The 26,361-nt window shown below is 46.8% G+C and overlaps 3 protein-coding genes and 2 long non-coding RNA genes across 5 annotated transcripts in view; 3 read left to right on the plus strand and 2 right to left on the minus strand.

The window, feature by feature from the left end:
- On the minus strand, window positions 1-4,767 carry RACK1 (receptor for activated C kinase 1). Its single transcript, XM_075725335.1, has 8 exons — window positions 4,611-4,767; window positions 3,042-3,213; window positions 2,289-2,436; window positions 1,844-1,939; window positions 1,563-1,673; window positions 996-1,136; window positions 468-578; window positions 1-137 (listed from the first exon to the last, which is right to left on the minus strand). Exons 1-8 carry the CDS (start codon window positions 4,717-4,719, stop codon window positions 72-74), a joined length of 954 nt encoding a protein of 317 aa, XP_075581450.1. The 5' UTR covers window positions 4,720-4,767; the 3' UTR covers window positions 1-71.
- LOC104027533 (uncharacterized) overlaps window positions 1-26,361 on the minus strand; it is a 347,867-nt gene that overhangs the window by 129,978 nt on the left and 191,528 nt on the right.
- The window catches only part of LOC142596211 (uncharacterized), a 26,683-nt gene continuing 5,068 nt past the window's right edge, over window positions 4,747-26,361 (plus strand). The window contains 23 exon segments of the mRNA XM_075725289.1: window positions 4,747-4,890; window positions 4,893-4,949; window positions 13,229-13,249; window positions 13,656-13,734; window positions 14,218-14,238; window positions 14,745-14,765; window positions 15,121-15,141; window positions 15,446-15,466; window positions 15,652-15,672; window positions 15,808-15,828; window positions 16,248-16,268; window positions 17,539-17,559; window positions 18,048-18,068; window positions 18,478-18,498; window positions 18,659-18,679; window positions 18,770-18,790; window positions 18,917-18,937; window positions 19,241-19,261; window positions 19,772-19,792; window positions 20,451-20,471; window positions 22,911-22,931; window positions 23,507-23,527; window positions 26,208-26,228. Coding sequence (XP_075581404.1) covers window positions 4,747-4,890; window positions 4,893-4,949; window positions 13,229-13,249; window positions 13,656-13,734; window positions 14,218-14,238; window positions 14,745-14,765; window positions 15,121-15,141; window positions 15,446-15,466; window positions 15,652-15,672; window positions 15,808-15,828; window positions 16,248-16,268; window positions 17,539-17,559; window positions 18,048-18,068; window positions 18,478-18,498; window positions 18,659-18,679; window positions 18,770-18,790; window positions 18,917-18,937; window positions 19,241-19,261; window positions 19,772-19,792; window positions 20,451-20,471; window positions 22,911-22,931; window positions 23,507-23,527; window positions 26,208-26,228 — 700 coding nt within the window.
- LOC142596249 (uncharacterized) lies at window positions 10,982-11,784 on the plus strand. The gene is made up of 4 exons (XR_012831829.1): window positions 10,982-11,030; window positions 11,358-11,378; window positions 11,666-11,686; window positions 11,764-11,784. It is a non-coding gene; the product is annotated as an uncharacterized LOC142596249 (long non-coding RNA).
- LOC142596247 (uncharacterized) lies at window positions 21,290-22,484 on the plus strand. Its single transcript, XR_012831827.1, has 5 exons — window positions 21,290-21,311; window positions 21,488-21,508; window positions 21,764-21,784; window positions 22,081-22,104; window positions 22,464-22,484. It is a non-coding gene; the product is annotated as an uncharacterized LOC142596247 (long non-coding RNA).

Genomic DNA, 26,361 nt, shown 5'->3' on the forward strand with positions numbered 1-26,361 from the left:
TCGATAGAGCACTCTTTTTATTGATTCTTTTTTTTTGTACACAAAATTTACGGTTTGTCGCTACTGCGTCCTCATCTGGTCCCGATGGTGACTTGCCACACCCGGACGAGGTTATCTGTGTAGCCGGCAAACAGGGTCTACGGAGAGAAACGGATTCGGGTCATGGGAAGGGTTGGACGGGCAGCAAGGTGGGACCTCAGGACACGAGGACAAGGGACTGTGGTCCTCAGAGGGCAAATCCCAACTGGAGAGGGACCACCGTCACTCCAGGTGTTGGGGAGACAAAGAGCTCAAAGGTTGAGAAGGGACCCAAGGGAAAGTTCTTGCCCTTGCTGGTGGAGATGGCTCCAGCAGCGGAGCACAAGCGTCTTCACGGTCTCTATGCTCCAAGAGCAGCAGGAGGGTCCCCAAAATCCTCGTTCCCCAGGGCTGGGATGTCGGGGCAAGGAGAAGGGGATGGTTTTTACCTGCCCGTCTGCGGACCAGGCCAGGGAAGTGCACTGGGGTGGTTCGGCTTTGCTGCTGGTGCTGATCACCTCCTGCTTCAGCTCGTCCACAATGATTTTGCCTTCCAGGTCCTGCAGGAGAATGGAAAAACACGTAGGAACGAGGGAAGGAGACTCCCACGGCTGAATCCAACCCAAGTCCAGAACGCCGTTGAGGGCGTAGAAGGTCGCTCAGAAACAGCCTCTGGATTTCCGCACAGAAATGCAACTCAGATGGCATCAAAGTGTTTCATCATGGCGTGATGGCTCTGCCCTACGGCCACCGCAACCCTCCTCGGCCATGGGCACCAGTGGCTGCTGCATGACCCACCCCGGTGTTGATGCTCTTCCAAGAGAGCTCCTCCTCCAACATCTGTGATCCAAAGGATCTCGACCGTTGAAGGTGACTCCAAACCCGGCGTAAGCCAAAAACCGAAGCAAGTAAGTCTTCCGGAGGAACCCTGCCCAGATGGGGACGGAGAGGGGCTGAGGACCGAGCAGTTGACCTACCCAGATTTTGATGCTGGGTCCGGTGGCGGCACAGAGCCAGTAGCGGTTGGGGCTGAAGCACAGGGCGTTGATGATGTCTCCTCCGTCCAAGGTGTAGAGGTGTTTGCCTTCGTTCAGGTCCCACAGCATGGCCTGGCCATCCTGCGGAGCAGAAGAAGGAGTCAGAGCAAACCCCAACGCTTGTCGCCCGCCCCGAGGGCGGCCCTTTTCCCACCCCAACCCCACTTAAGCTGGAGCGCTTCGCCGCAAGCCAGCAGGGATGAGGAAAAGTTAAAGGACGCAACAGGAAAATTCAAAGAAAACACATGGAGGACTGAAATAAAAGAAGTAAAGAAGGTCCTCGGAGCTGGGTAAGCATCTTTGCCGTGCTCTTCCCTCCCTGCTCGACATCTGCTACAAGAACCATCGAGTCAGGCCGGATCTTTGGGCCACTGCCACCCCACTCAAGCCGTGACCGAGACGTGGAGCCCGCTCTCAGGGTGGGAGACGCAGAAATGAGCCAAAAGCGCTGGGAGGACGCCAAGATCTCGTCTCGGAGCCTCAGCTTTCCCACCCCGTGACGTGTACCTTGCCACCGGAGGCACAGAGGGAGCCGTCGGGGGAGACGGTCACCGTGTTCAGGTAGCCAGTGTGCCCAATGTGGTTAGTTTTCAGTTTGCAGTTAGCCAAATTCCAGACCTAGGTGGGGAAAAAACACGGGGGCAGAAGAAAAGGGGGTTAAACACTGCTACTGCATCCCAATTCTGGGGATACAGGGGGGGAAAAAAACACTTCCCTGGAGCATTCTGGCTGCTCCAATCCTCCCCCCACCGTTGCAGATCAGCTGGGGGAAGCCGATCCCACCTCACCTTCACCAGCTTGTCCCAGCCGCAGGAGACGATGATGGGGTTGCTGCTGTTCGGGGAGAAACGCACGCACGACACCCACTCAGAATGACTCTCGTCCTGGGGAAGAGGAACGACGCCGGGTTCACGGCGAGGAAACGCGGCCGGGTCTTCCCCACCCCGTCCACGGGGCGCTGCAAGATGAGACCTGCCGCATCCCGTCGCTCCGCAGCTTTCCCAAGTCTCCCCCAAGTCTCCCCCTCGTCCCCAATCCCTCATAATTGCAGGACTTGTCCTCAAACCCAACCCCAGGGAGAGATCAGCAGGCAACGTCTCGCTTTTAATCATTAGGACAGGGCTGGGAGACGCGGATTCCCCATCAAAAACGGTGGGAGCGGACCTAATACTAAGTCCACGGAGATCTTTTCTCACGGAAGCGTGATCCGGAAGCCCACTTTCCCCGGCTCACCTGCACCGTGTACTTGCAGACACCCAAGGTGTTCCAGAGCTTGATGGTCTTGTCCCTGGAGCCCGAAACGATCTGACGGTTGTCGGAGGAAAAGGCCACGCTCAGGACGTCCTTGGTGTGGCCCACGAAGCGACGGGTGGTGGTGCCGCTGCGGGAAGAGGGAGACAATGGGAAACCTCGCACGCAAATTCTGCCAAGGAGGGAGGAAAACTCAAATATTTGAAGGAAAAAGAAACACAAGAGTGGTCTACGATAGGCTAAGGAGCAACGGTTCCCGTTTTTCTTCAAAAGGAGAACTTTGGAGAAGGGAGTCGGGGCATCGGGATGAGTTTGGCCCGTGTGTATGCCCGGCTCTGCAAATCCTGACCCTCTTCTCCTGGCTGTACCCCCAATTCAGCCTAAAATGACCCCGAAAGAAGAGCCTGAGCCCCACCACCCTGCTTCTCCGACGCTTCTCTCCCATCATAATTGCAGGACGTATCTTCAGATCCCAGAGGATCCGTAGAGTTTGTGTCAGGTTTAATCATCGGGAGAGGGAGCCGAGGAAGAGCAGCCGAACACCCCAATTCCCGCCTCTGTTCCAAATCGTGGCACTGGCCACGGAAAACTCCCCCCAGCTGGGATTTCTCTTCCAACCCAAATCATCCCGTTTTCAAGGTGCGTTGCTGACCTCATCCCCCCTCCCAGCACCCAAACGAAGCGGGGAGGCACCGTGACGTGTCCCCCCCTCACCCCAAAACACCCTCAGCTCACGTGGTGAGGTCCCAGAGCCGCAGGGTGCCGTCCCAGGAGCCCGAAAGCGCGAACTGCCCGTCGGAGGAGATGACCACGTCGCTGACAAAGTGCGAGTGACCGCGCAGAGCTCGCTGCGGGATCCCGTAGTTGGTCTCGTCACGGGTCAGCTTCCACATGATGATGGTTTTGTCTGTCAGGGAGGCAGAGAGGGAAAGCGGGGGTCATTTTGGGGGCTGCAGCCCAGCCTGTCCCCTTCCTCGCCCACAGGAGTGGGGGAAGCTGCCGAAGGAAACGGGGGTGACCGCATCTCTGCTCCTTTGCCCCCTCCTGCCTATTGCAAAGACCAGGGTCCTGCCTCCTCTCCCCTCCTCTTCCTCAGCACCTCTGCCCTGCTACCCCCCAGCCCCATCCCTCGGCCAGATTGCCCTAATGGCCCCCAAGTTGGGGGGCTCCAGGCCGTCCCCCCCATCCTTACACCCACAGTCTCTCCGCTTGGCTGACGGCCTCCCCTTGCAGGCTCGTGGTATCCCTGGGATCGGGGTCTCTCTCCCCTCTCTACCCCTGTCCCCTCTGCACCCCCAGTCTCCACTTGCCCCCCCTTTCCCCCAACAGGCTCCCTAGATCACGGTCTCCCCCTCCTCCTCTCTCCCCAGTCTTCCCTGCCCCTCTCCCCTCTGCACCCCCAGTCTCCCCTTGCCCCTCCTCTCCCCTAATGGGCTCCCTAGATCAGGGTCTCCCCCTCCTCTCTCCCGCCCAGCCCCACGGCCTTCCCTGCCCCTTGCCCCCCTCTGTGCCCCCGGTCTCCCCTTGCCCCCCCTCTGCGCCCCCGGTCTCCCCTTGCCCCCCTCTGCGCCCCCGGTCTCCCCTTGCCCCCCTCTGCGCCCCCAGTCTCCCCTTGCCCCCCTCTGCGCCCCCAGTCTCCCCTTGCCCCCCTCCGCGCCCCCAGTCTCCCCTTGCCCCCCCTCTCCCCTAATGGGCTCCCTAGATCAGGGTCTCCCCCTCCTCTCTCCCCCCCAGCCCCACGGCCTTCCCTGCCCCTTGCCCCCCTCTGCGCCCCCAGTCTCCCCTTGCCCCCCCCTCCCCCAACGGGCTCCCTAGATCACGGTCTCCTCCTCCTCCTCTCTCCCCAGTCTTCCCTGCCCCTTGCCCCCCTCCGTACCCCCAGTCTCCTCTTGCCCCCCCCCTCCCCTAATGGGCTCCCTAGATCAGGGTCTCCCCCTCCTCTCTCCCGCCCAGCCCCACGGCCTTCCCTGCCCCTTGCCCCCCTCTGCGCCCCCGGTCTCCCCTTGCCCCCCCCTCCCCCCATGGGCTCCCCTTGCCCCCCTCTGCCCCCCCAGTCTCCCCTTGCCCCCCCCCCCATGGGCTCCCTAGATCAGGGTCTCCCCCTCCTCTCTCCCCCCCAGCCCCACGGCCTTCCCTGCCCCTCTCCCCTCCGCACCCACGATCTCCCCTCGCCCCTTCTCCCCCCATGGTCTCTCCCTGCTCCTCTCCTCAACCAGGCCGATGGTCTCCCCCTGCCCCTCCCCCTCCCCTCCCGATGGTCTCCCCCGCCCCCCCCGCCCCCCCCGCCCCGGGTGCGGCCCTCACCGCGCGAGGCGGAGAGAATCATGTCCGGGAACTGCGGCGTAGTGGCGATCTGGGTCACCCAGCCATTGTGGCCCTTCAGGGTGCCCCGCAGGGTCATCTGCTCCGTCATGGCGGCGGCGGGACGGCTGGATGGCGGATGATGGCGGCGGATTCAACGGAGGCCACGGCCCGCTGCCCTCCGGCCGCCTGCAGCAGCCGCCAGCGCGGGGAGAGAAAGAGGCCGGGGTGGCTTCCGGCGGAAGCGGAAGCAACGTCGGGGCTGTACGGCAGCATGGCGGCGCGCAGGGATGGCGGGCAACATGGCGGCGCTCACGGCACTGTACGGAAAGGGGTGTAGGGGTGAGTGCTGGTAATGGGGGGATGTAGGGAGGGTCCTGGGGGGCTGGCGGCGGGGTAGGGGAGTTGTGGGGGACAGGGAGGGCTTTGGGGGGCTGGCGGCGGGGCGGGGGGGGGTCTTGGGGGTGTTGGGAGACGGTGAGGGCTTGGGGGGGCTGGCGGTGGGGTGGGGGGACTTGGTGGATGGGGAGGGCCTTGGGGACTGGCGGTGGGTTCAGGGGGTCTTGGGGGACAGGGAGGGTCCTGGGGGGCTGGCGGTGGGTTCAGGGGGTCTTGGGGGACAGGGAGGCCCTTAGGGGCTGGTGGTGGGTTCAGGGGGTCTTGGGGGATAGGGGGGGCCTTGGGGGCTGGTAAAAGGATGGGGGGGGTCTTGGGGGACAGGGAGGGTCCTGGGGGGCTGGTGGCGGGGTAGGGGAGTTGTGGGGGACAGGGAGGGTCCTGGGGGGCTGGAGGTGGGTTCAGGGGGTCTTGGGGGACAGGGAGGGCCTTGGGGGGCTGGTGATGGGTTCAGGGGGTCTTGAGGGATAGGGAGGGCCTTGGGGGGGCTGGTAACGGGATGGGGGGGGTCTTGGGGGACAGGGAGGGTCCTGGGGGGCTGGTGGTGGGTTCAGGGGGTCTTGGGGAACAGGGAGGGCTTTGGGGTGGCTGGCGGTGGGGTAGGGGGTCTTGAGGGAGAGGGAAGAGTCCTGGGGGGCTGGCGGGGGGGGGGGGGGGGTTAGGGAACAGGCAGGGCCTTGGGGGGCTGGTAACGGGATGGGGAGTGGTCTTGGGAGGGAACGGAGGGTTCTGAGGGGCTGGCAGTGGGGTAGGGGGGTCTTGGGGGATAGGGATGGGTCCTGGGGGGCTGGTGGTGGGGTAGGGGGGTTTTGGGGGACAGGGAGGGATTTGGGGGTGTCTTGGGGAGCAGGGAGGGTCCTGGGGGTCTGGCAGTGGGGTATAGGGGTCTTGGGGGACAGAGAAGGATCCTGGGGGGCTGGCGGTGGTGCAGGGGGTCTTGGGGGACAGGGAGGCCCTTGAGGGGCTGGTGGTGGGTTCAGGGGGTCTTGGGGGACAGGGAGACCCTTGGGGGGCTGGCGGTGGAGCAGGGGGGTCTTGGGGGACAGGGAGGGCTTTGGGGGGGCTGGCGGTGGGGTGGGGGGGGTCTTTGGGGACAGGGAGGCCCTTGGGGGGCTGGCGGTGGGATGGGGGGGTCTTTGGGGACAGGGAGGGCTTTGGGGGGGCTGGCGGTGGGGCAGGGGGGTCTTTGGGGACAGGGAGGCCCTTGGGGGGGCTGGCAGCGGAGCAGAGCGTTAAGGGAATAAAGCAATTTTAAGTTCTCACACGTTTTAAAATCCAGGCGCGTCAGAAAATTGCCTGGAACACAGACGCAACCCAACAGGCGCGAACACATCTCGGGGGAAATAATTTGGCTAGCTAGTCCTGGAGATAAAAAAACTCTCCGCCATTGATTTTCATAGCCCTTCGAGTCCGGCATCTTGAGTTTCAGCCCAGGCATTCCGAACTGGTGTCACTCAGAGTCCTCAAATGCCAAAGGCTGACGGCGCTTCAGCTTTTCGTGCCGAAGAAATCTCTCCCGCCGCGTCGCGCGGGTTGCTTTGGGAGGATTTGCTTATCCGCGCTAACGAGCGATTTAAGAGCCCGTGTCAGGGTGCGACTGGTGACCGATTTCTTCAAAATGTCTTGCGGGTGCTGCTGCCCTTCCTGGCCGCAAGGTTTCTCTCTTGGCAGAGCCCCCCTGGGAGCGCGCCGGTTATTTTGCCTTCTCCAAACGCCAGACCCCTGCTGCCAAAAAGAACTGGCATCTCCTTCGCCGTGAGCCCTTCTTCCCTCGCTCAGGTTTCCCCGCGACAAGCAGCTTCTGTTTCTTTACCCCATGGTAATGATTTTTTTTTTTTTTTCCCTCTTGTAAATCCCGAGGATTTAGTTACCCGAGTTTGAGATCTCGACCTGGCGCTTTGTCCTCAGCTTTAACCTTAACCCTTGCCCTCTCCCCTCCTCAGCATTGCCTGTCCCTTTCCAAATCTCAAAACCAGAGCTGCCCGTGTAGCGATGCCCTTTTTTTTTTTTTTCCTCCATGGGAGAACTCTCCTATGATTTCCTTTTTAACATCATTGCAAACCCCTTCTCCATCAGCCCGCGGCTTTCGCTGGCATTTGGAGATCGAGGAGGCCCCTCCGAATTTCATGTCTTGTTTGCGTGTCCTTAACTCTTTAATTTTTCAGGCTTTGGAAAAGGAAGCTGCCAGCTTGTGCGTCTTGCGGACGCAGCTCCCAGCAAAAATACCACGTCCTGGTCCTTAAGGTTCAAGAACCGGCATCTACTTCTCCAAGCCTCTGAGTGAGTTGTTTTTTGTTGGGTTTTTTTTTTTTTTTTTTTTTATTTCAGCCCATTTTCTCAGCTTTTCTGAGGTGGGAAACACCACTTGGCAGAAGCCCGGCCCAGAATGCTCCTTCCGAGTTAGCCGTCTGCCCCACTCCGGGTCGTAAAGCCCTGGAAATGTTTCATTTGTCCCCGCTAACCGTGTTAAGAGTTTAGGCGACTGACTCGGAGACATTTGAGGCAGATCGGGTGAACGGCACCGTCAAAATCTATTTTCTCTGTGTTGACTAGTAAAGAAGAAAAGCGCCACGTGACTAATTCAGGGAGAGATTGACGATTTTAGACGGCTTTCACTGCCTTTGCGCTGCTTCAAGCCAGAGTTAACTGGTGAAAATGAGTCTTCTAGGGTTGTATCTGTGGGAGGGGTCTGCATTTTAACGCTTATTTGTCTGGTTTAAGGAAAACTTGTTGCAGAGCTTTTTTTTTAAAAAAAAAAAAAAAATCCCGTTCAGCAAAAGAAAACAAATTTTACTTTTGAATCCCTGTCTCGTCGCTACGGGGGAAGCGGGAGAGCTGTGTGTTGTTGAAGCGCATTGAGATATACGGGGAGAGGCTAAGCTAGATGCATTTCATGAGCTGGCTTTGCTTTTTTTTTTTTAAAAAAAATAACCCAAAGCGATGAGAAATCCTGGCCACGGGAGGACACGCGCTCTCGCTTGCTCCCGGTGAACAGCGGCGACCGAAAGGAAGGAGAAAAGCGCAAGCTGATTTCACATCTCTCTTTATTTTAGGGCAACCCAAACCAGAAATTGATGCTGTCCTCCATCGGAGAAGGAAGCTTTCTGCGCGGACAGGAGTGCCGCGGGAGTCGCCGCGCATCCGAAGCGCTCAGTGGTCTCCGCGCCGCTACCTATAGCCGCTGAGCCCGCGGGGCCTCGCTTGCAGACCCAGCTACCGCTGTCCTCTAAAGAGCCCGTGGGAGATGCTGGCACCTCTGGAGGGTGGCCCGATGTCACCGGGTGAGACCTCTGTTTCTATTCCTCTGGAGGATCCCGTTTTTACGATGGCTATATAGGGATCATAGAATCATGGAATCATTTAGGTTGGAAAAGACCTTGAAGATCATCTAGTCCTACCATTAACCTACACTACCAAGTCCACACTAAACCAATCAAGGGTAGACTAGACTGAACCATGTCCCCAAGTGCCACCTCTGCCCGGTTTTTGAACACTTAGTATCATAGAATCATGGAATCGTTGAGGTTGGAAAAGACCTTGAAGATCATCCAGTCCAACCATTAACCTACACTACCAAGTCCACACTAAACCAACCATGGGTAGACTAGACTGAACCATGTCCCCAAGTGCCACATCTACCCGTTTTTTAGAATCATGGAATTCTATGATTCATCCAGATCTTAAAGGTCTTTTCTAACCTAAATGATTCTATGATCTTCCAGTCCAACCATTAACCTACACTACCAAGCCCACTCTAAGCCAACCAAGGGTAGACCAGACTGAACCATGTCCCCAAGTGCCACCTCTGCCCGTTTTTTGAACACTTCCAGGGATGGGGACTCCCCCACCTCTCTGGGCAGCCTGTTCCAATGCCTGACCACCCTTTCCGTGAAGAAATTTTTCCTAATTTCCAACCTAACCCTCCCCTGGCACAGCTTGAGCCCATTTCCTCTCGTCCTATCACTAACTACTTGGGAGAAGAGCCCAACACCCCCTCCCTGCCCCCTCCTGTCAGGGAGTTGTAGAGAGCGATGAGGTCTCCCCTCAGCCTCCTCTTCTCCAGGCTGAACAATCCCAGATCCTCCAGCCCTCCCTCCGCCTTGGCATTTAAACCGGCTAAAATTAGGCGGTGGGAAGGTCCCCTCCTCGCTGCCAGCACAGCTGTCGTATCCGTAACGGCTCTTCCAGCTCGGTGCAGACGCCCGGAGCCTCCGGCGAGGCTGGGTACCCGCTTCCCAGGGCACCGCAGTCCCAAACCTCTTGTCCGGAAAATCCCAACATACACAACCATCGCCCGCCCGCGTGCCCTGGGAGCAAAGCGCCTCCGCTTAGGCCAGCCTCGGCATTACGGAAAAATCAACCACAGGTCTCGGTAAGTCGTTTATTATTTTTTTTTTCTTTCCACCAGCGCCGGAGAGGCGAGGAAAGCGTAATTTGTGGGTATCCTATTCCTGGATGCCGGTCTGGCTGCGCCGGGTTCTTTCGTGAAAGGCTGGGAGATGCATTTAGAAAGCAGAAGAAACACGATATGTTCGTCATAGCTGCAAGAAGCCTGGAACTAAATGATCTTTTATTCCTGTATCTGGCGATACTGAAAAACAGAAAAAGGATTAAAAGAACGAATCGTGTTGGTGGGTTGTTTGGTTTTCCCTTTCCTTTTTTTTTTTTCCCTTTCCCTTTCCTTTTTTTTTTTTCCCTTTCCCTTTCCTTTTTTTTTTCCCTTTCCCTTTCCTTTTTTTTTTTCCCTTTCCCTTTCCTTTTTTTTTCCCTTTCCCTTTCCTTTTTTTTCCCTTTCCCTTTCCTTTTTTTTTTTCCCTTTCCCTTTCCTTTTTTTTTTCCCTTTCCCTTTCCTTTTTTTTTTTCCCTTTCCCTTTCCTTTTTTTTTTTCCCTTTCCCTTTCCTTTTTTTTTTTCCCTTTCCCTTTCCTTTTTTTTTCCTCTTTCCGAAAAATATCATACAGAGATAATTGCTGCCACTTTCCTTGCTCTGTTAATCTGTTTCTGCACAAACTTAAGTCTTCATATTATCTTCATGTATCTAACTTAGCTCCCAATAGCACCTACAGTTCAGGAAAGATCGATATAACACACGAGAAGCACTCAATAATTTCCTTTCCCATATGATCCGGTGCCTTTTCCCACCCTGGTTTTTAGACTGCTGCTTTTTGCCTTTCCACAGCCGCAGCTCAGCTCTCCCAGGAAGACTTAGCGTGCTCAGGACCTTTGGCGGGATTATGACCGCAAAAATGAAATTATCGTGCCTTCCCTGTCCGGTTTGAGTGATTTAGGAAGAAAAAAAATTATGTGACAGGGTCTGCCCTCGCTGGTGTATCGATAAGGAGCAAGCAAAGGGTGCAAAATCCGCGTCCCTTCGCCCAGCCTACACCGTCTCCCACGGCAATCTAATCTTTTTTTTTAATTAAGAAGAAGAATCAATTCGAAGCGTTAGCATGGACTAGCAATCGCTGCGTGTACAGGGACGAGAATTTTTTTGGCCAAAAAGAGATGGTAGCCCCGCATCCTCCACGTATGTGGCTGCTTCTCATGGCGTCAATCGCAGCCATAAATGTTGTTATAAAATAATTTGTGAGACGTAGAGGGGGAATTAAGCTCATGCTACTTCGGACAACTAAAATTATATGTTTAAGCCTGAGGTGTTTTGCCCTGGACCCCTTCTGTGATCAGTGGGGTGGGAGATATCGGTAGGGGTTCATCGCTCCCTCTTTCCTACCGTTCATCCCGGCGTAGACCAGAAAACATCTCGAAGAACAAATTTTAATAACAGGGGAAAATGGGAAAAAGCCTCTACGATGCCACGGATTTCTCCCTTATTGCGCTTACTCGCGCGGGCAAAAATATTCCAGGCGTCGGGCAGGTTTTCCCCGAAAATGCGTTTTCCTCCGCGCTGGTTTTCCAGCCTGGTTTTCCCTGGACGTGACGCTTTAACGCTCTTCCCTCTCGTCCCGCCAGGTCGACAGAGCTCTCGGAGGTGATCCCGGTTAAGAAGCAAACGTGATGATGGCGTCAGGTACGGGAAAACGTATTTATTAACAGAGCGCCTGCCAAACCCCGGCTCCTTTGGCACCCAAAACCCCAGCTTTGCCACGCCTGAGGGCGTTCGGTCCTTGCTCTGCTTGGTTTTGGGCTGCTTTTTCGATATTTCCCTAAAGCCAGCATTTCTGGCTTGATGTTTTTCTGCTGTCCATGAGCTGTGCTCGTTCAAGAAAGTAATATTAACGTTTAACTCCAGAGGAAAGCGCCTAGGCTGGAGAGCCACTCTGGTTGTACCCAGTGCAAAAAACATTCACTTTTTTTTTTTTTCTTTTTTCCCCTCCCTTTATTTCTTCTTTTTAAGGAAAAAGGAGTGCGGATCTTGGTAAGTGATTTTTTTTTTTTTTCCTTCTTCCATCAAAACAAGTCTCATTGATATACAACTCCTAGGCTGGGTGTGTGGCTTATTTCTACTATCGTATATTCTAGATCATACCAGATAAACTCATAACCAGTGTAATTTTTGGAACATTATGGTCAATAAGGAAAGAAAAAAAAAAAAAAGTCAGCATGTAATCATTTTTTAAGACAACTCTTATAGTGCAAACGCAAAAAAAAACCCCACAGAAGGACCCACTGGGGGCTTAATTCTCTCTCTGTCTCTCTTTCTAGAAGAATGGGATGCAAAAATCAGTAAGTGTCTCTCCTTCCCCGCCCCGATGGTAAAAATTGGCGCTAAATACGAATATTAATATTAACTTCATTTTAAGGGAAGTTCACGGAAGAATTTGGTGAGTCGTTTACCGCATGCCGAAGTTTGAGCGCCCTTGTTTCTGCGGCTGTGGCATTGGCAATGACCGACGGGTCTCTATATATTTATTTCTCTTTATTTTATTTAGAAGAAAGCGACACGGAACTCGGTGAGTTTGGGTTTGGGGTTGTTTGGGGGGGTTTTTTTGCCTCTACTGAAGATGGGAAAAGCTCCTTTGTAGAGAAGATGGCCTTATCAAACCAGAAATGATCCTCCAGATCTTAAATTTATACCCAGATATAGTCAAGACGCACAAGTTAAGGGACCCGAATTGCCGGCGCGGCGTAATTTATCCCCCTTACGCTTGGCGTCTGGCGTTGCAGGAGCCGCGCCGTCGCCCCGCGCTCCGGCGGCGTTCCCTAATCTCTTCCTCGGGCTCTGGCTCGCTCACAGAAGCGCGGCAGAGGCGCAGAGCAATTCGGGCTGACCCCCTCTGTCTTTCTGTCTTATTTTTAGAGGAATGCGACACAGAAAACGGTAAGCGTCCTTCGGTTTGAAAGTTCTTTAACTCACAGCGCCCCTCAAAACCACGCAGCCTCAAGCACACCGCGTAAAATATTTTTCGCGCGACGGAGCTTTCGCCCGACGACCCTCTTTTTTTTTTTTTTTTAAATAAATTCTGTATTTATTATAAAATATTTATTATAAATCATAGAATCATTTAGGTTGGAAAAGACCTTGAAGATCATCCAGTCCAACCATTGACCTACCAAGTCTACTCTAAGCCAATCAAGGGTAGACTGGACTGAACCATGTCCCCAAGTGCCACATCTGCCCGTTTTTTGAACACAATTTATGATTAGATTATAAAATATTTATTTTAAATAAATGTTCTCTATTCTTCCTGCACCGCTCGGCGAGTCGTATTCCGTCCGCCAAGGCGCGCTTTGGGCCGAGCCGCTGAGAGCAAGTTGAATTTGTGCGTATTTTGGCATTTTGGCTTCAAAAAATGTGGACGAGGGAAAGGTCTTAAACTTAAAAAAAAGTCTTAAAATTAAAAAAAAAAAACAAAACTACTTGGGAATGCCTGTAATAAATAGAATAAATCCAGATAGAACAGAGATTAGTTTGTGTCTCTAATATCAAGGACAAAATAAATATGTGGAAGCAATGAAAAATAACTTAAAGCCATTTCCCTTTCTCTCTTTTTCTTTTTTTTGGGGGTGGGGGAACGGACACAAAATGCAGAAATAGGTAAGTGTCGCTTTCTTATCTTTGGCAAATTAATTCTGATACGGGAATTTCCTGTTTAATGTACTCTGCCCAAATACCCATCCGCTCGGGGGTCTGCCCTTGACCCTCCGTGGTTATTTAAATTCCAAATCTGTAAATGCCAGGCTCGAGGTCAGCCAGGGAAGAGATTCCAGCAATCCTTTAACACGCATCCTGATTTTTTTTTTTATTTATTTTTTCTTCCTTTTAAGGTGAACTTACGGCAGAGATCGGTAAGTCGCGTCTTGATGTCCCATCCGATATATTTCTGTGTAGCTTTGAGGCCCGTTTTAGCTGATTTGCCGGGGGTTTATTCCGTTTCTCTTGCTTATTTTCAAAAAAGCCGGAGGTCTGTTCATTTTTAAGAAGAACTAATATTAAAAAAACCGCCAACGGTACAGAAAACAGGGGGCTCGCAGGTTGCTCGAGCTAGGAAGGCAATAATAAAGAGAATAAAGGGAATTTCTGAGCCAAACCCACGCGGTCTGAAGCCCTGAGACGCGGGACAGAGCCTCGGGGCGTTTGGGGCTGCTGAGACCCAGCACGTGCAAAGCGCAAGGCTTAATCCCTCTCAGCAGATCCTGAAATTTTCCAAAAAAATCCCTTTTCCGATCCTCGTTGTCCCGTCTTTCGTGGCAGATGTCGCAAACGGGGGAGGTGCGTCACGTGTTAGACGCAGAATATTTTTATTTTCCAAGCAAAGGAAGGACCAAAGAGGGTACAGTCTAGAAGTCCGTGAGAAAACCAACATTTATTTTTAATTTTTTTCTTTTTTTTTTTTTTTTTTTAGACAGTCTGACTGCGGAGCTTGGTAAGTGGTTTCCTTCCTTTTTTATTTTTATTTCACTGCAGGTTTTTAGGGGAAAGAGGTGATTATTCCCCCCACGCATACATAACCCCACTTATGTCCACTCTGAGCTAGAAGTAAATTAATTTTAAAAAATTTTTTAAAAGGTGGAATTTCAAATGATAATCGCCAGTAAAATAAAAATTTGGAGGCGGAGGATGATGTGAGGTTCACAAGGGTGGCACAGAGCTGGCAAGCGCTAACGACCATCGATTTTTCTCTTTATTTTCTCTTTATTTTCTCTTTATTTTCTCTTTATTTTCTCTTTATTTTCTCTTTATTTTCTCTTTATTTTCTCTTTATTTTCTCTTTATTTTCTCTTTATTTTCTCTTTATTTTCATTTTCTCTTTTAGAGGAACGCGATAGAAAAATTGGTAAGTGTCTTTTTTTTTTTCTTGTAAAAATAAAAGCCTCGGGCGACTGTGTTTCGGGTCCGGTTGTTAAATTCTTTTTTGAATACGTGGGAGGTTTGGGGTTTGCACCACGCTGCAGAATTTGGGCTTTTTGGCCACGCCGAAATGGGCGTCGCACCCGTAATCTCTCTCGAGGCAGCCGCATTTCCCTTATTTCCCTCAGTGCCGAAGACGCGGGGACCCACTCTCCGTAAATATAAATATAACGCTGTTATCAGCAATCCCTCCCCGTTCTTAATTACCGGCTCGTTGGTCTCGTTAGCATCAACGCGGTGCATTTTTATAACATTACTTCACCCCGGGGAAAGTCAAAGGCAGCGCAAGCCACTGCGTCAGCCAGGTCGCGTTTGCAGGGAAATAAATAGGGGGAAATAAATAGAGGGGAATAAATAGAGGGGAATAAATAGAGGGAAATAAATAGAGGGAAATAAATAGAGCTAATATTAATTTATTTCTTTTGGTTTAAGGCAAGCTTACATCGGACCTGGGTAAGAAGTTTTATTTCTTAAAAATGAAAATTATCCTTCATTATGCAAAGGCGCTGGGTAGAAAAAACAGATTTTTTTATTATTATTTATTTATTACAAATAGAAGATTTTTGTGGTTTCGTCTGCTTTAGGAACGGGTGGCTCGTAGTGGGATTTCTTCCTTAACAAACCTTATTTTAAAAATATTATAGGGGAGGGTGTCCGCGGCATAAAATTCCCGTCGGGTTTGAGTTTAATTCCCGTCGGGTTTGAGTTTTACGGTGCGAAGACGGCACCGTGGGAGGGGGCGGGCACAGGAGGAGTTGCTTTGCGTTTCTATTTATTGATAATTTTTTTTTTTTTTTTTGCTTTTTAGGCGAATGCGATGCAAAGATCAGTAAGCGCGATTCCTCCTCGGATGGGCGCTGTGCCTGCTATTTTATCTCTGAAAATGGGAGCGGAGAGGGGGTCTCCTGCTGAAAACCTTAGGATTGCTCTTTGTCGATCGAGTAACGTTCGTAACAGCAGAATTTCGAAGTATAATTATCGGTATAAAGGCAATATTGCGGGGGCAAAAAAGCAATATTCCTCATCTAAGAGCTCTAGGGATGCTACAGACCCGATACGCAGAAAAAAAAGAAATATTTAATAATAATTTTCCTGCTTTTTTTTTTTTTCCCCTCCCCTTCTTTTCTTTCCAGAGGAACGTGATAGAAAAATTAGTAAGTGTCATTCTTCCTTGTGCTTTTGGGGTAAAAAAAAAAAACTTGTTTTGGGGGAGGGAGAGCCTCTCTGATACCCTGGCCTTGAAAAGGGGCAAATTAAGAACATTTTTTGTTTTCCCCCCAAGCTTTAGCAGAGAAAAAACACCCAAATAAACACAAATATTATTTTTTTCTCTTTGCAGCCAAGCTCGCAGCAGAAACCCGTAAGTCCTTTTCTTTCGTTTTGAATCAAAAATTACAGGTTTTAGGCTTAGAAACCTCTTTTCTAGGGTCAAATTTTGTCGCTTTACTTGAACTAATACCTTTCTTTTTTTTTTTTTTCTTTCCTTATTTCAAAGGTAGACTCACTGCGCTGCTTGGTAAGTCCAATTTTTGTACGGAACCTCCTGCGAGGATTGTTTTAATTAAATTTTTGCATGATTTTATGGAATTAGTTGGAGGAACCTCTGGAGGTCCTCGGTTGTGCCAAGGTGAGACTGCGGTGCCGGGCATCTCCGGTTCCTCCCCGGACTGAGTCGGGTGTTTCCCTTGTTCCTTACAAAAAATAGGAACTCAACCTGCAGATTTTTGGGGGGTTCTTTAATAAAATATAATCAGAAAAACGAGCAAAATCAGCTTTGCAGCACTAAGTCCTTGAGCTTTGGCTTCAGGACCTGTTGTCCTGGGGGAAGAGGGCAGTGCTGCGTGAAAAAAAAAAAAAACACAAAAAAACCCCAACACCTCTAAAAAAACTAAAAAAAAAAGCTGGATTTTATACTTTTTCTTTCTTTTTCGTCAGGGGACCGAGACTCGAGGCTTCGTAAGTGACGTTCTCCTCCTGACGCGTAAAATCGCGGTCTAGCAGTGGCTCTTCCTCAGCGGGCTGGGGTGTTTCCAGACGTCCCTCTCCTCCCCGGCACCGCTTTTCTCAGTTTTCCTGCATTTCTGAATTCCATCCCTTACAACGCTCCTAAATGGATGCATTACCGGAACCGGTGGTTTTCCTCACTATTATATATTATATTATATTCCATTCCCTATTCCATTCCATCCCCTATTCCATTCCCTATTTCTATTCACATATTCTATTTTGTGTTTTATTTTACACTATCAGGCTATACATTTTTATTATCTATTTGATACTATTGTAGAATCATTGATTCGTTGAGGTTGGCAAAGACCTTGAAGATCACCAGTCCAACCATTGACCCAACACTACCCATTCCACCACCAAACCAATTCAGGGGAGAGGAATAATTTCATGTTTCCTGGCTTGGGGGCTGGATTATTTTTTAATGAAAGTAAAAACCAGGAATGATTAAGGTTGGAAAGGAGAATAGAATCATTGAATCGTTGAGGTTGGCAAAGACCTTGAAGACCACCCAGTCCAACCGTTGACCCAACACTACCCAGTCCACCACTAAACCAATTCAGGGGAGAGGGATAATTTCATCTTTCAGCTTGGGGGCTGGAGTATTTTTTAATGAAAGTAAAAACCAGGAATCACTAAGGTTGGAAAGGATCTCCAAGATCATCAGCCCAACCGTCAACCCAACACCCCCATGCCCACTAAACCATGTCCCCAAGTGCCACCTCTGCCCGTTTCTTGAACACTTCCAGGGATGGGGACTCCCCCACCTCTCTGGGCAGCCTGTTCCAATGCTTGACCACCCTTTCCGTAAAGAAATTTCTCCCAATATCCAACCTAACCCTCCCCTGGCGCAGCTTGAGCCCATTTCCTCTCGTCCTATCGCTAACTCCATGGGAGAAGAGACCAGCACCCCCGTCCCAGCCCCCTCCTGTCAGGCAGCTGTAGAGAGCGATGAGGTCTCCCCTCAGCCTCCTCTTCTCCAGGCTGAACACCCCCAGCTCCCTCAGCCGCTCCCCACCAGCCCTGTGCTCCAGACCCTGCCCCAGCTCCGCTGCCCTTCCCCGGCCACGCCCCGACACCTCCACGTCCTCCTCGTAGTGAGGGGCCCGGTCATTTTCTACAACCCTTTGTAAGCTTAAACCAGAGAATCGCTCGCACTGTGTCCAGAGAGGAGAGGGCAACGTCCATTTGAAATAAACTTCTCTTTCTGTCTCTGTAGGGAAACTCACTGCAGAACTTGGTAAGTCTTTTTTTTTTTTTTTTCCTGGATTACGAAGGGAAATACGAGGGCAGCCAGAGGCACCGAAAACTAACCGGTATCTCTTTTTCTTTATTTTTTTTTTTTTACTTAAGCAAAGTGTGACGCAACAATTAGTAAGTGACGTTTCCTCCTCGTACGCCTCGGGATGGTTTGGCTGCTGTTTCCGCAGCGGGCGGGCGGGCGCTGGAATTTCTTAATTAAACTAAATTTGGGTGGCGAGAAGAAACGATCCTTTGGGTTTGCAAGGGCTGGGGCAGCCCGAAGCCAAAGTTCAAGGGGAAAAGGGAAAATGCGATGGGGGCGGAAAAGGGAAAATGCGATGGGGGCGGAAAAGGGAAAATGCGATGGGGGGGAAAAGGGAAAATGCGATGGGGGGGGAAAAATCCCGTGGGAAGAGGTGAAGGTTTGACTCGTGTTGCGGCGTTTGAGAAATCTAACGGGAACGAAATGTTATTTTCTGTTTTGAGGAATATTTACGGTGGAGCTTGGTAAGTCCTTTTCCTTCCTTTGCGTTTTTTAAATGAACTTTTAAGAATTATTAAATTTAAAAAAAAATTAAATTGAAAAAAAAAAATTACATTGCAAACAATTATTAAATTGCATTATGGAAAAATGCAGTTCCAAAAAAAACCAAAACCCGGACTTATTTCTGCCTGTTGCCCTGCGTTGCAGCAACCTGGCGCAAAACAGCGCCTTGGGGACGCTGAAAGGGAAAAAGGGAAATTTAAAACCCTAAAATAAGTAGAAACAAGGATAACGGGGGCTAGAACGGGAATTGTCTTGTTTTCCAAATGATGCGAATAAAGGTGGAACGTGTGAAAGGCGGAAACCATGAGAAATAACGCGCAATTTTTTTTTTTTTTTCTTTTTTTCTTTTTCCCCTCTGCTTATTTTTAGGAGAGCGGCACACAAAAATAGGTAGGTTTTACGTTCCCCTGCCCAGCAAATCTCTGGAGCAATTTTTCCGGAGGAAATCAAATTCAGAAATTGTTGCCTGTGTATTTACAGGAAAATAAAAAAGCCTTGCCTTAAAATTAATATTTTTAATTTTTTTTTTCCCCCTCCTCTCTCTTTTCAGGTGAACTTACTGCAGACGTTGGTAAGTCATTTCCTCGATAATCCGGACGAAATGCCGTGGAACGACAGGCACCGAGCGGTGTAGGAACCATTCCTTTCTCTTTATTTTCAGGGGACTGCAACAGAAAACTCCGTAAGTGCCTTTTTTTTTTTTTAATTGCAAGAATTAGCCCTGAGAATTTTGTCATCCGTTACGCCATCGAGGGCAACGTCATGAAATTCCTCTTTTTTTTTTTTTTCTTTTTTCCTCTATTTTAAGAGAAACACGCGGCAGAACTCGGTAAGGAATTTCTTTGCTCAAAATTGGATTTTTTTTTTTTTTTCCAAGTTATCTCTGCGTATCTGAAGTTTTTAAGGGGGTAATTCCTATTTTAATCAAGTTTAGCAGTATGTGTGCAAAAGCCAAGATAAATATATGGTATATATTATTATTATATGGTAGTTTTTATATATAATATAACAAATATGCCACAAAAGATCATTTCCAAGCAACATCAGAAATAGAAAAGCAGCTCCAGAATAAACCCTGCTTGTCGAACGCAGCTGCGCCCTGATTTAATTTTTATTTCTCGGTCTTTTTTAGAGGAACGGGACGTGAAAATCCGTGAGTATCCGCCCCGCTTGGCGAGCCGCGTGGCCGGGCTCCGCGTTATCCCGGGAGCTCGTTTGCTGTTTTTAGGGATGAGCTCACGGGCAGCGCGAGCTTGCAGCTGCGCGGGAGGAAGGGAAGAAATATCAAATATCGCCCGCAGAAAGCAGCCGCCAAATCCGCAGAGCAGAAAAACCCGAGCGACCAGCGATATTTCAATTTTTTAAATTTTTTTTTTTTTTTTTTTTAAATTTTGCCAGACACGGCGTTTTCCTTCCTCCCATAAAACCCCTCTGGGCGCTGAATTGCACCGTATTTGGATTTGTGGCGTTGCTTGAGCCTGGTTTTTCACCCGCAAATATGAATTTCGCCGAGGCCGGTTGCGTTTTTAAGCAGAAGGCGGTGATGGCAGTAAAAAGAATCAAATTTAAAGCCCCCAAAAGCTGCCCTGACAATATAGGGAGGTGATGTGAAGATAAAAGCCGTGGTTCTGTGTTATTTATTCCTTTTTTTTTTTTCTTTTAGGGGAAAACGAAGCGGAGATGAGTAAGCGCCGTCTTTCCGTGCTTTGTTTGAGGGGCTCTCTTGCATGACCCAAATGCCGAATGCGCCGGCGGTTTAAAATCCAATATACGGCGTAGAAAAGGGGATTTTTTTTCCTGCAGAAATTCCCTTTGAAAACCATAGGCAGGAAGGAGAAAAACGAGAATTTTTGCCTTGAACGGCCCCAGGCTGTTTCAGTTGCTTGCTCAAGAGTAGAAGCGAAGGGAAACGGAGGGGGGGAAAAAAACCATAATTTTAAAAAACCGTAATTTAATTTTTTTTTTTTTTTTTTTTAATTGTGACTCTGTTGCGAAATGGGGTTGGGGCTGCACAGGCGACGCCGGATTTTGCCGCCGGCAAATCGGCTTTGGGCTCAGCGAGGGAATAACCCCAAGCAGGTCGCCGACCTTTTCTTTTTTTCCTATAATATATATTCATAATATTTCTATTTTATGTATTATATAGTATATTTATGTATTGCGTTTGTATATCATCGATAGGTATCGCTTGTCTATTATGAACGCGCACTTATAACAACAATAATCACAATTTCTACATTGTAAATATATCATCCCAAATGGCCTAATATCTATAATTTTGGTGTTAAAAAGCTCTGCTTCGAACTAATACGTCTTTTTTTCTTTATTTTCCCCGCTTTAAGGGCGTCTCGCTGAGCTGCTGGGTAAGTGCCTTTCCTCACCCCCGTCAATAAATTCGGCGGACGGAGGCGCAGGCGCTGCCCCGGGTGCTTCGGGGACAAAATAAAAAAAACAGCTAGAAAAGCGGCATTTTCAGCCCTTTATAGCAGAAATAGTGCGACGCCGAATTTAGCAAAATGGCATTTGGGGGAAAAAATTAAAAAAACCAGCTAGAAAAGCGGCATTTTCAGCCCTTTATAGCAGAAATAGCGCGACGCCGAATTTAGCAAAACATCATTTGGGGGAAAAAATTAAAAAAACCAGCTAGAAAAGCGGCATTTTCAGCCCCTTTATAGCAGAAATAGCGCGACGCCGAATTTAGCAAAACGGCGTTTGGGGGAAAAATAAAAAAAACAACTCAGCTAGAAAAGGCGAGAGCGCTGAGGTCAAGGCTTTGAGAGCGGCGCTATAGCGAAATCCTGCAGAAAAAATGGTAATAATTGGTAATAATAATTGGTGGTGGTAATAATAATTGGAAATAATTGGAAATAATTGGAAATAATTGGAAATAATTGGAAATAATTGGAAATAAAAAATTGGTGGGAAAAATTGGGAGGAGAAAAAATAGGGAGGAGAAAAAATAGGGAGGAGAAAAAATAGGGAGGAGAAAAAATAGGGAGGAGAAAAAATAGGGAGGAGAAAAAATAGGGAGGAGAAAAAATAGGGAGGAGAAAAAATAGGGAGGAGAAAAAATAGGGAGGAGAAAAAATAGGGAGGAGAAAAAATAGGGAGGAGAAAAAATAGGGAGGAGAAAAAATTGGTGGAAAAAAATGGAAATAATTTTGACTCTTTTCTGTTTGCAGAGGAGCGGGATTCGGAAGTTCGTAAGTCTGTTCGTCTCGGAGAAGTGAACCCTCTGGGAGAAGCGGGGATCCCCTGAAATGAGTTGTGCCGGCGCTCGCTTCCACCAGAGCAGTCTGCCCCATTTAATTATCAATTTAAAAAAAAATCAGTAATTCTATTCCTTTTTCTCTTTTTTTTTTTTTGTGTTTATTTTTAGGACAACGGGATGCTGTCATTAGTAAGTGTCATTCTTTGCGGAGAATCGCAATCCCAGCGGGTGCTGGGGGGTCGCAAGGTTTCGGCGTAGTATTTTGGGCAAAATACCGTAAATTAATTGAATTAAGTAAAAAAAAAAAAAAAAAAATTAAAAAAAATTAATTAAGAGGCATGAGAGTATCTGCCCATGTGGTTACCTTATCCCGCCCAAGACGCTCTCGCATCCTTGGGAGGGAAATGCACTGATCGCAACAAATTTTATTTTCTCCTTTTTCAGGAAAATTGTCGGAAGAGCTCGGTAAGCCGTTCGGATTCCTTTCACAAAACTGATTTGGGATTTTGTGGTGGGTTTGGTTTTTTTTTTTTTTTCTCATAATTCAGGTCGGCTGGTTGTATGTAGGTTTTAAAATAACTGGAGAAGCAGATGGTTGAAGGGCTAGCGCAGACGATTTTTTAAAAATAAAACACTAACAGCGACGCACAGGCAAAAATAGGAATGGAATAGAAATGATATATTGTATCCTGATATAAAAATCCGGGCTACGAAAGGAAAAATCTGGGTTTCACCTTCTCTTTTTTTTTTCTTTTTCTTAGAGGAATTAAAGGAGCGGAGAGCTGGTAAGTGATATTTTCTTTCCCATCTAAAAAATTTAGAAAGTTCGAGGGAGTCTGTAATTATATATTATTTTGTTCCTATTTATTCATGTATGTGTGTAAATAAATATATATACACACATATAAATATATAAATAAATATATAAAATATATATATAAATATATATATTTTTAAAATAAATATATATACACGCATATATATTCTACATTAGATTCCAGGCTAAAAATCTGATTTAATTATGGGACTGAAACAAAAACTCTAGGAGTCGTGATTTTTTTTTTTTTTTTTTTTTAATGCCTTTGAAGTAAAACGCTCGGATACGCTGGCGATGCCAAATTCATTCTTCTCATTCCTTTTGCAGATGAATCTTCCGAGGAGCTTGGTAAATCTTTTTTTTTTTTTTTTTTTCCTTCAAATTTGACAAGAAAAAAAAGGGATGGATCGAGTTTTGTGATATAAATTTTGTTGCGTGCATGTTAGGTTGATGTGGCTGGATTTTTTTTTTTTTTTTCTTTTTTTAAAAACAAAAAGTAAACGGCGGTGTTTAATACAAGTTGCAAACTCATTTGAAAGCGTAGCAACCAATGCAAATAATATCTGGAAGGTGGATGCCGCTAAAATGGTAGCGGGTAATAAGAATTCTGATTTTTTTATATTTTTTTTCTTTTTTTTTTTGTAAATTCCCAGAGGAGAGTGATCTGGAAAGGGGTAAGCAGCATTTTCCTTCCTGCCGAGGCAGAAAAATTCTGATTTGAAGGAATCCTCCCTTAAGCATGTGATGAAAATTTTCCCTTTTTCCTCTTTTAAGATGAACTCGCTGAAGAACTTGGTAAGTCATTTCCTCCCTTTGCCGACAGCAAATACCCGACATTTCTTTTCAAATATTTTTTGTGGAATTGGAGTTTGGTCAGAAGCTTTGTGGGCTGTTATCGCAACGAATGAATGACGCGAGCGCCGGCAAAGTTTAACACTTTTTAGTATTTAATTATTATTATTTATTTATTTAGTATTTTATTATTATTATTTAATTATTTGGTGTTTAATTATTAGTTATTTAGTATTTCATTATTTAATTGTTTAGTATTTAATTATTATTTAATTGTTTAGTATTTCATTATTTGTTTAGTATTTCATTATTATTATTTATTTGTTTAGTATTTCATTATTATTTAGTTAGCTAGTATTTCATTATCATTATTTAATTATTTTATTTATTTAAGAAGAAACTGAATTTTGTGTTGTCGTCGGAAGCGGCTTTTTTAACGTCGCTCCACGATTTAACTGCCAAAGTGGAGGAGATTTGGGTCTTCTAATAGTGGAGGAGACGGATCAGAGTAGAGAGGGAGCAAATATCTGGGGAGTGCACAGGTTCTGATGGCAATCCGTCTTTTTCTCTCGCTTAAGATGAAGTCACTGAGGAACTTGGTATGTGATTTTATTTTTTTCTTTTTAGCCTTTAACAAAGCTTTTCTCAAGCGCGCTGAGTTTTATTTTGTTGCCCAGATATGAACGTTAAAGTAACAAGAAAGACAGGCTTAGACAGAAGGAAATGAGAGCCGACGGAAAATGAAATTTGAAAAACAACGGGGAAATTCGAAAAACAATGGGGAAATTTGAAAAACAAATCTAAAAGGGGGAGGAAAAAATATATATAGGGGGAGAAAAAATTATATTTGAATTTTGAAAAACAGCGGGGAAATTTTGAAAAACAACGGGGAAATTTTGAAAAACAAATCTAAAAGGGGGAGAAAAAAATATATATAAGGGGGAGGAAAAAAATATATATAAGGGGAGGAAAAAATATATATAAGGGGAGAAAAAATTATATTTGAAATTTGGAAAAACAACGGGGAAATTTGGAAAAACAACGGGGAAATTTGGAAAAACAACGGGGAAATTTGGAAAAACAACGGGGAAATTTGAAAAACAAATCTAAAAGGGGGAGGAAAAAATATATATAAGGGGGAGGAAAAAAATATATATAAGGGGAGGAAAAAATATATATAAGGGGAGAAAAAATTATATTTGAAATTTGGAAAAACAACGGGGAAATTTGGAAAAACAAATCTAAAAGGGGGAGAAAAAAATATATATAAGGGGGAGGAAAAAAATATATATAAGGGGAGAAAAAATATATATAAGGGGAGAAAAAAATATATATAAGGGGAGAAAAAATTATATTTGAAATTTGGAAATACAACGGGGAAATTTGGAAATACAACGGGGAAATTTGGAAATACAACGGGGAAATTTGGAAATACAACGGGGAAATTTGGAAATACAACCGGGAAATTTGGAAATACAACCGGGAAATTGGAAAAAACCAACGACTAATAAGAAGGTGTTTGGGGGGAAAAGTCCCGTCTCTGCTATAACATCAACAGATATTTTTAAATTATTTTAATCTCGGTTTTTTTCTTCCTTGTTTTTAGGGGAAGGTGATAAAAAAAGAGGTGGGTTTTGTTCTCCTTTCCTTGCCCGGGTCCTTCTGGGCGTCTTTGGGCGCTCCGGGTGGGTTCGGAGCGAGGGATGCTGCCGCTGCTATCCCGCTCCCCGGAAGAGCCGAGGGAGCTGCTTGCCCGCCCCCGACGACCAAATTCCCGCGCGGCTGGTTGAATTTTGGGAGAGCCATGGGATGGCTGTCGGGATCTCGTAGCCTTTCAGCCCTCCCCGGGTACCACCTGAGCAAGGAAATCCTAATTATTTCTTTTTTTTTTTCTTTCCTTTAAGAGGAAATCACTGAAGAGCTTGGTAAGTCATTACTCTTTCCTTCCTCCCTTTTTTTTTCCTCCTTTATATGTATATTTTTTCCTCCCTTAATTTTTTTCCTCCCTTTTATGTATAATTTTTTTCCTCCCTTTTATGTATAATTTTTTTCCTCCCTTTTATGTATAATTTTTTCTCCCTTTAATGTATAATTTCCCCCCTTATATATATTTTTTTCTCCGCCTTATATATATTTTTTTTCCTCCCCCTTATATATATTTTTTCCTCCCCTTATATATATTTTTTTCCTCCCCCTTATATATATTTTTTCCTCCCCCTTATATATATTTTTTCCTCCCCCTTATATATATTTTTTCCTCCCCTTGTATATTTTTTTTTCCTCTCCCTTATATATATTTTTTCTCCCCCTTATATATTTTTTTCCTTCCCCTTATATATATTTTTTCCTCCCCCTTATATATATTTTTTTCCTCTCCCTTATATATATTTTTTCTCCCCCTTATATATTTTTTTTCCTTCCCCTTATATATATTTTTCCTCCCCCTTATATATATTTTTTCCTCCCCCTTATATATATTTTTTCCTCCCCCTTATATGTATTTTTTTCCTCTCCCTTATATATATTTTTTTCCCTCCCCCTTATATATATTTTTTCCTCCCCCTTATATATATTTTTTCCTCCCCCTTATATATATTTTTTCCTCCCCCTTATATATATTTTTTTCCTCCCCCTTATATATATTTTTTCCTCCCCCTTATATATATTTTTTCCTCCCCCTTATATATATTTTTTCCTCCCCCTTATATATATTTTTTCCTCCCCCTTATATATATTTTTTCCTCCCCCTTATATATATTTTTTTCCTCCCCCTTATATATATTTTTTCCTCCCCTTATATATTTTTTTCCTCTCCCTTATATATTTTTTTTCCTCTCCCTTATATATATTTTTTCTCCCCTTATATATTTTTTTCCTTCCCCTTATATATATTTTTTTCCCTCCCCCTTATATATATTTTTTTCCTCCCCCTTATATATATTTTTTTTCCTCCCCCTTATATATATTTTTTTTCCTCCCCCTTATATATATTTTTTTTCCTCCCCCTTTTAGATATTTTTTTTTCCTCTCCCTTATATTTTTTTCCCCTCTCTGTTACTCTTTTACATTGTTTTGAGTTTTGCGTTTTCTTTTTTATCTCAGCTTAAGAAAAAAAAAAAAAAATACACCGATTAAAGTCAAATTAAGAATCACAACAATAACCAACAGCGCCGCGCTGCAGGGAAATCTCCAAGCTGCGATTTGTAGGTGATGCGAAACCACAAAAAATGACGGGGGATGCTTTTAAGATTATTTTTTTTTTTTTTTCCCCTTTTTCAGCGGAACGGACCGCACGGATCGGTAAGCGCCGCGCTCGCTGCGAGCCGTCTGCCTTCAGCGGGACGGGGAAGCGCGTGGGGCTGCAAATATTGCTCCGAAATATCCCGGTATTTTCCTTTCGCAGGAGATAAAAGGGCTGTTAAAAACTTTGCAT

The sequence above is a fragment of the Pelecanus crispus genome, chromosome 29, assembly GCF_030463565.1.
Source record: "Pelecanus crispus isolate bPelCri1 chromosome 29, bPelCri1.pri, whole genome shotgun sequence".
In the NCBI taxonomy this organism is placed as follows: Eukaryota; Metazoa; Chordata; class Aves; order Pelecaniformes; family Pelecanidae; genus Pelecanus; species Pelecanus crispus.

Bases quoted from the DNA above. Each gene is read 5' to 3' on its own strand.
- RACK1 (XM_075725335.1), bottom strand. From the start codon at position 4,719: ATGACGGAGCAGATGACCCTGCGGGGCACCCTGAAGGGCCACAATGGC. The intron at 3,214-4,610 runs GTGAGGGCCGCA...CCTCCCTGACAG, and splicing joins GATTCTCTCCGCCTCGCGCG to ACAAAACCATCATCATGTGG. The intron at 1,940-2,288 runs GTGAGCCGGGGA...CCTCTTCCCCAG, and splicing joins TCTGCAAGTACACGGTGCAG to GACGAGAGTCATTCTGAGTG.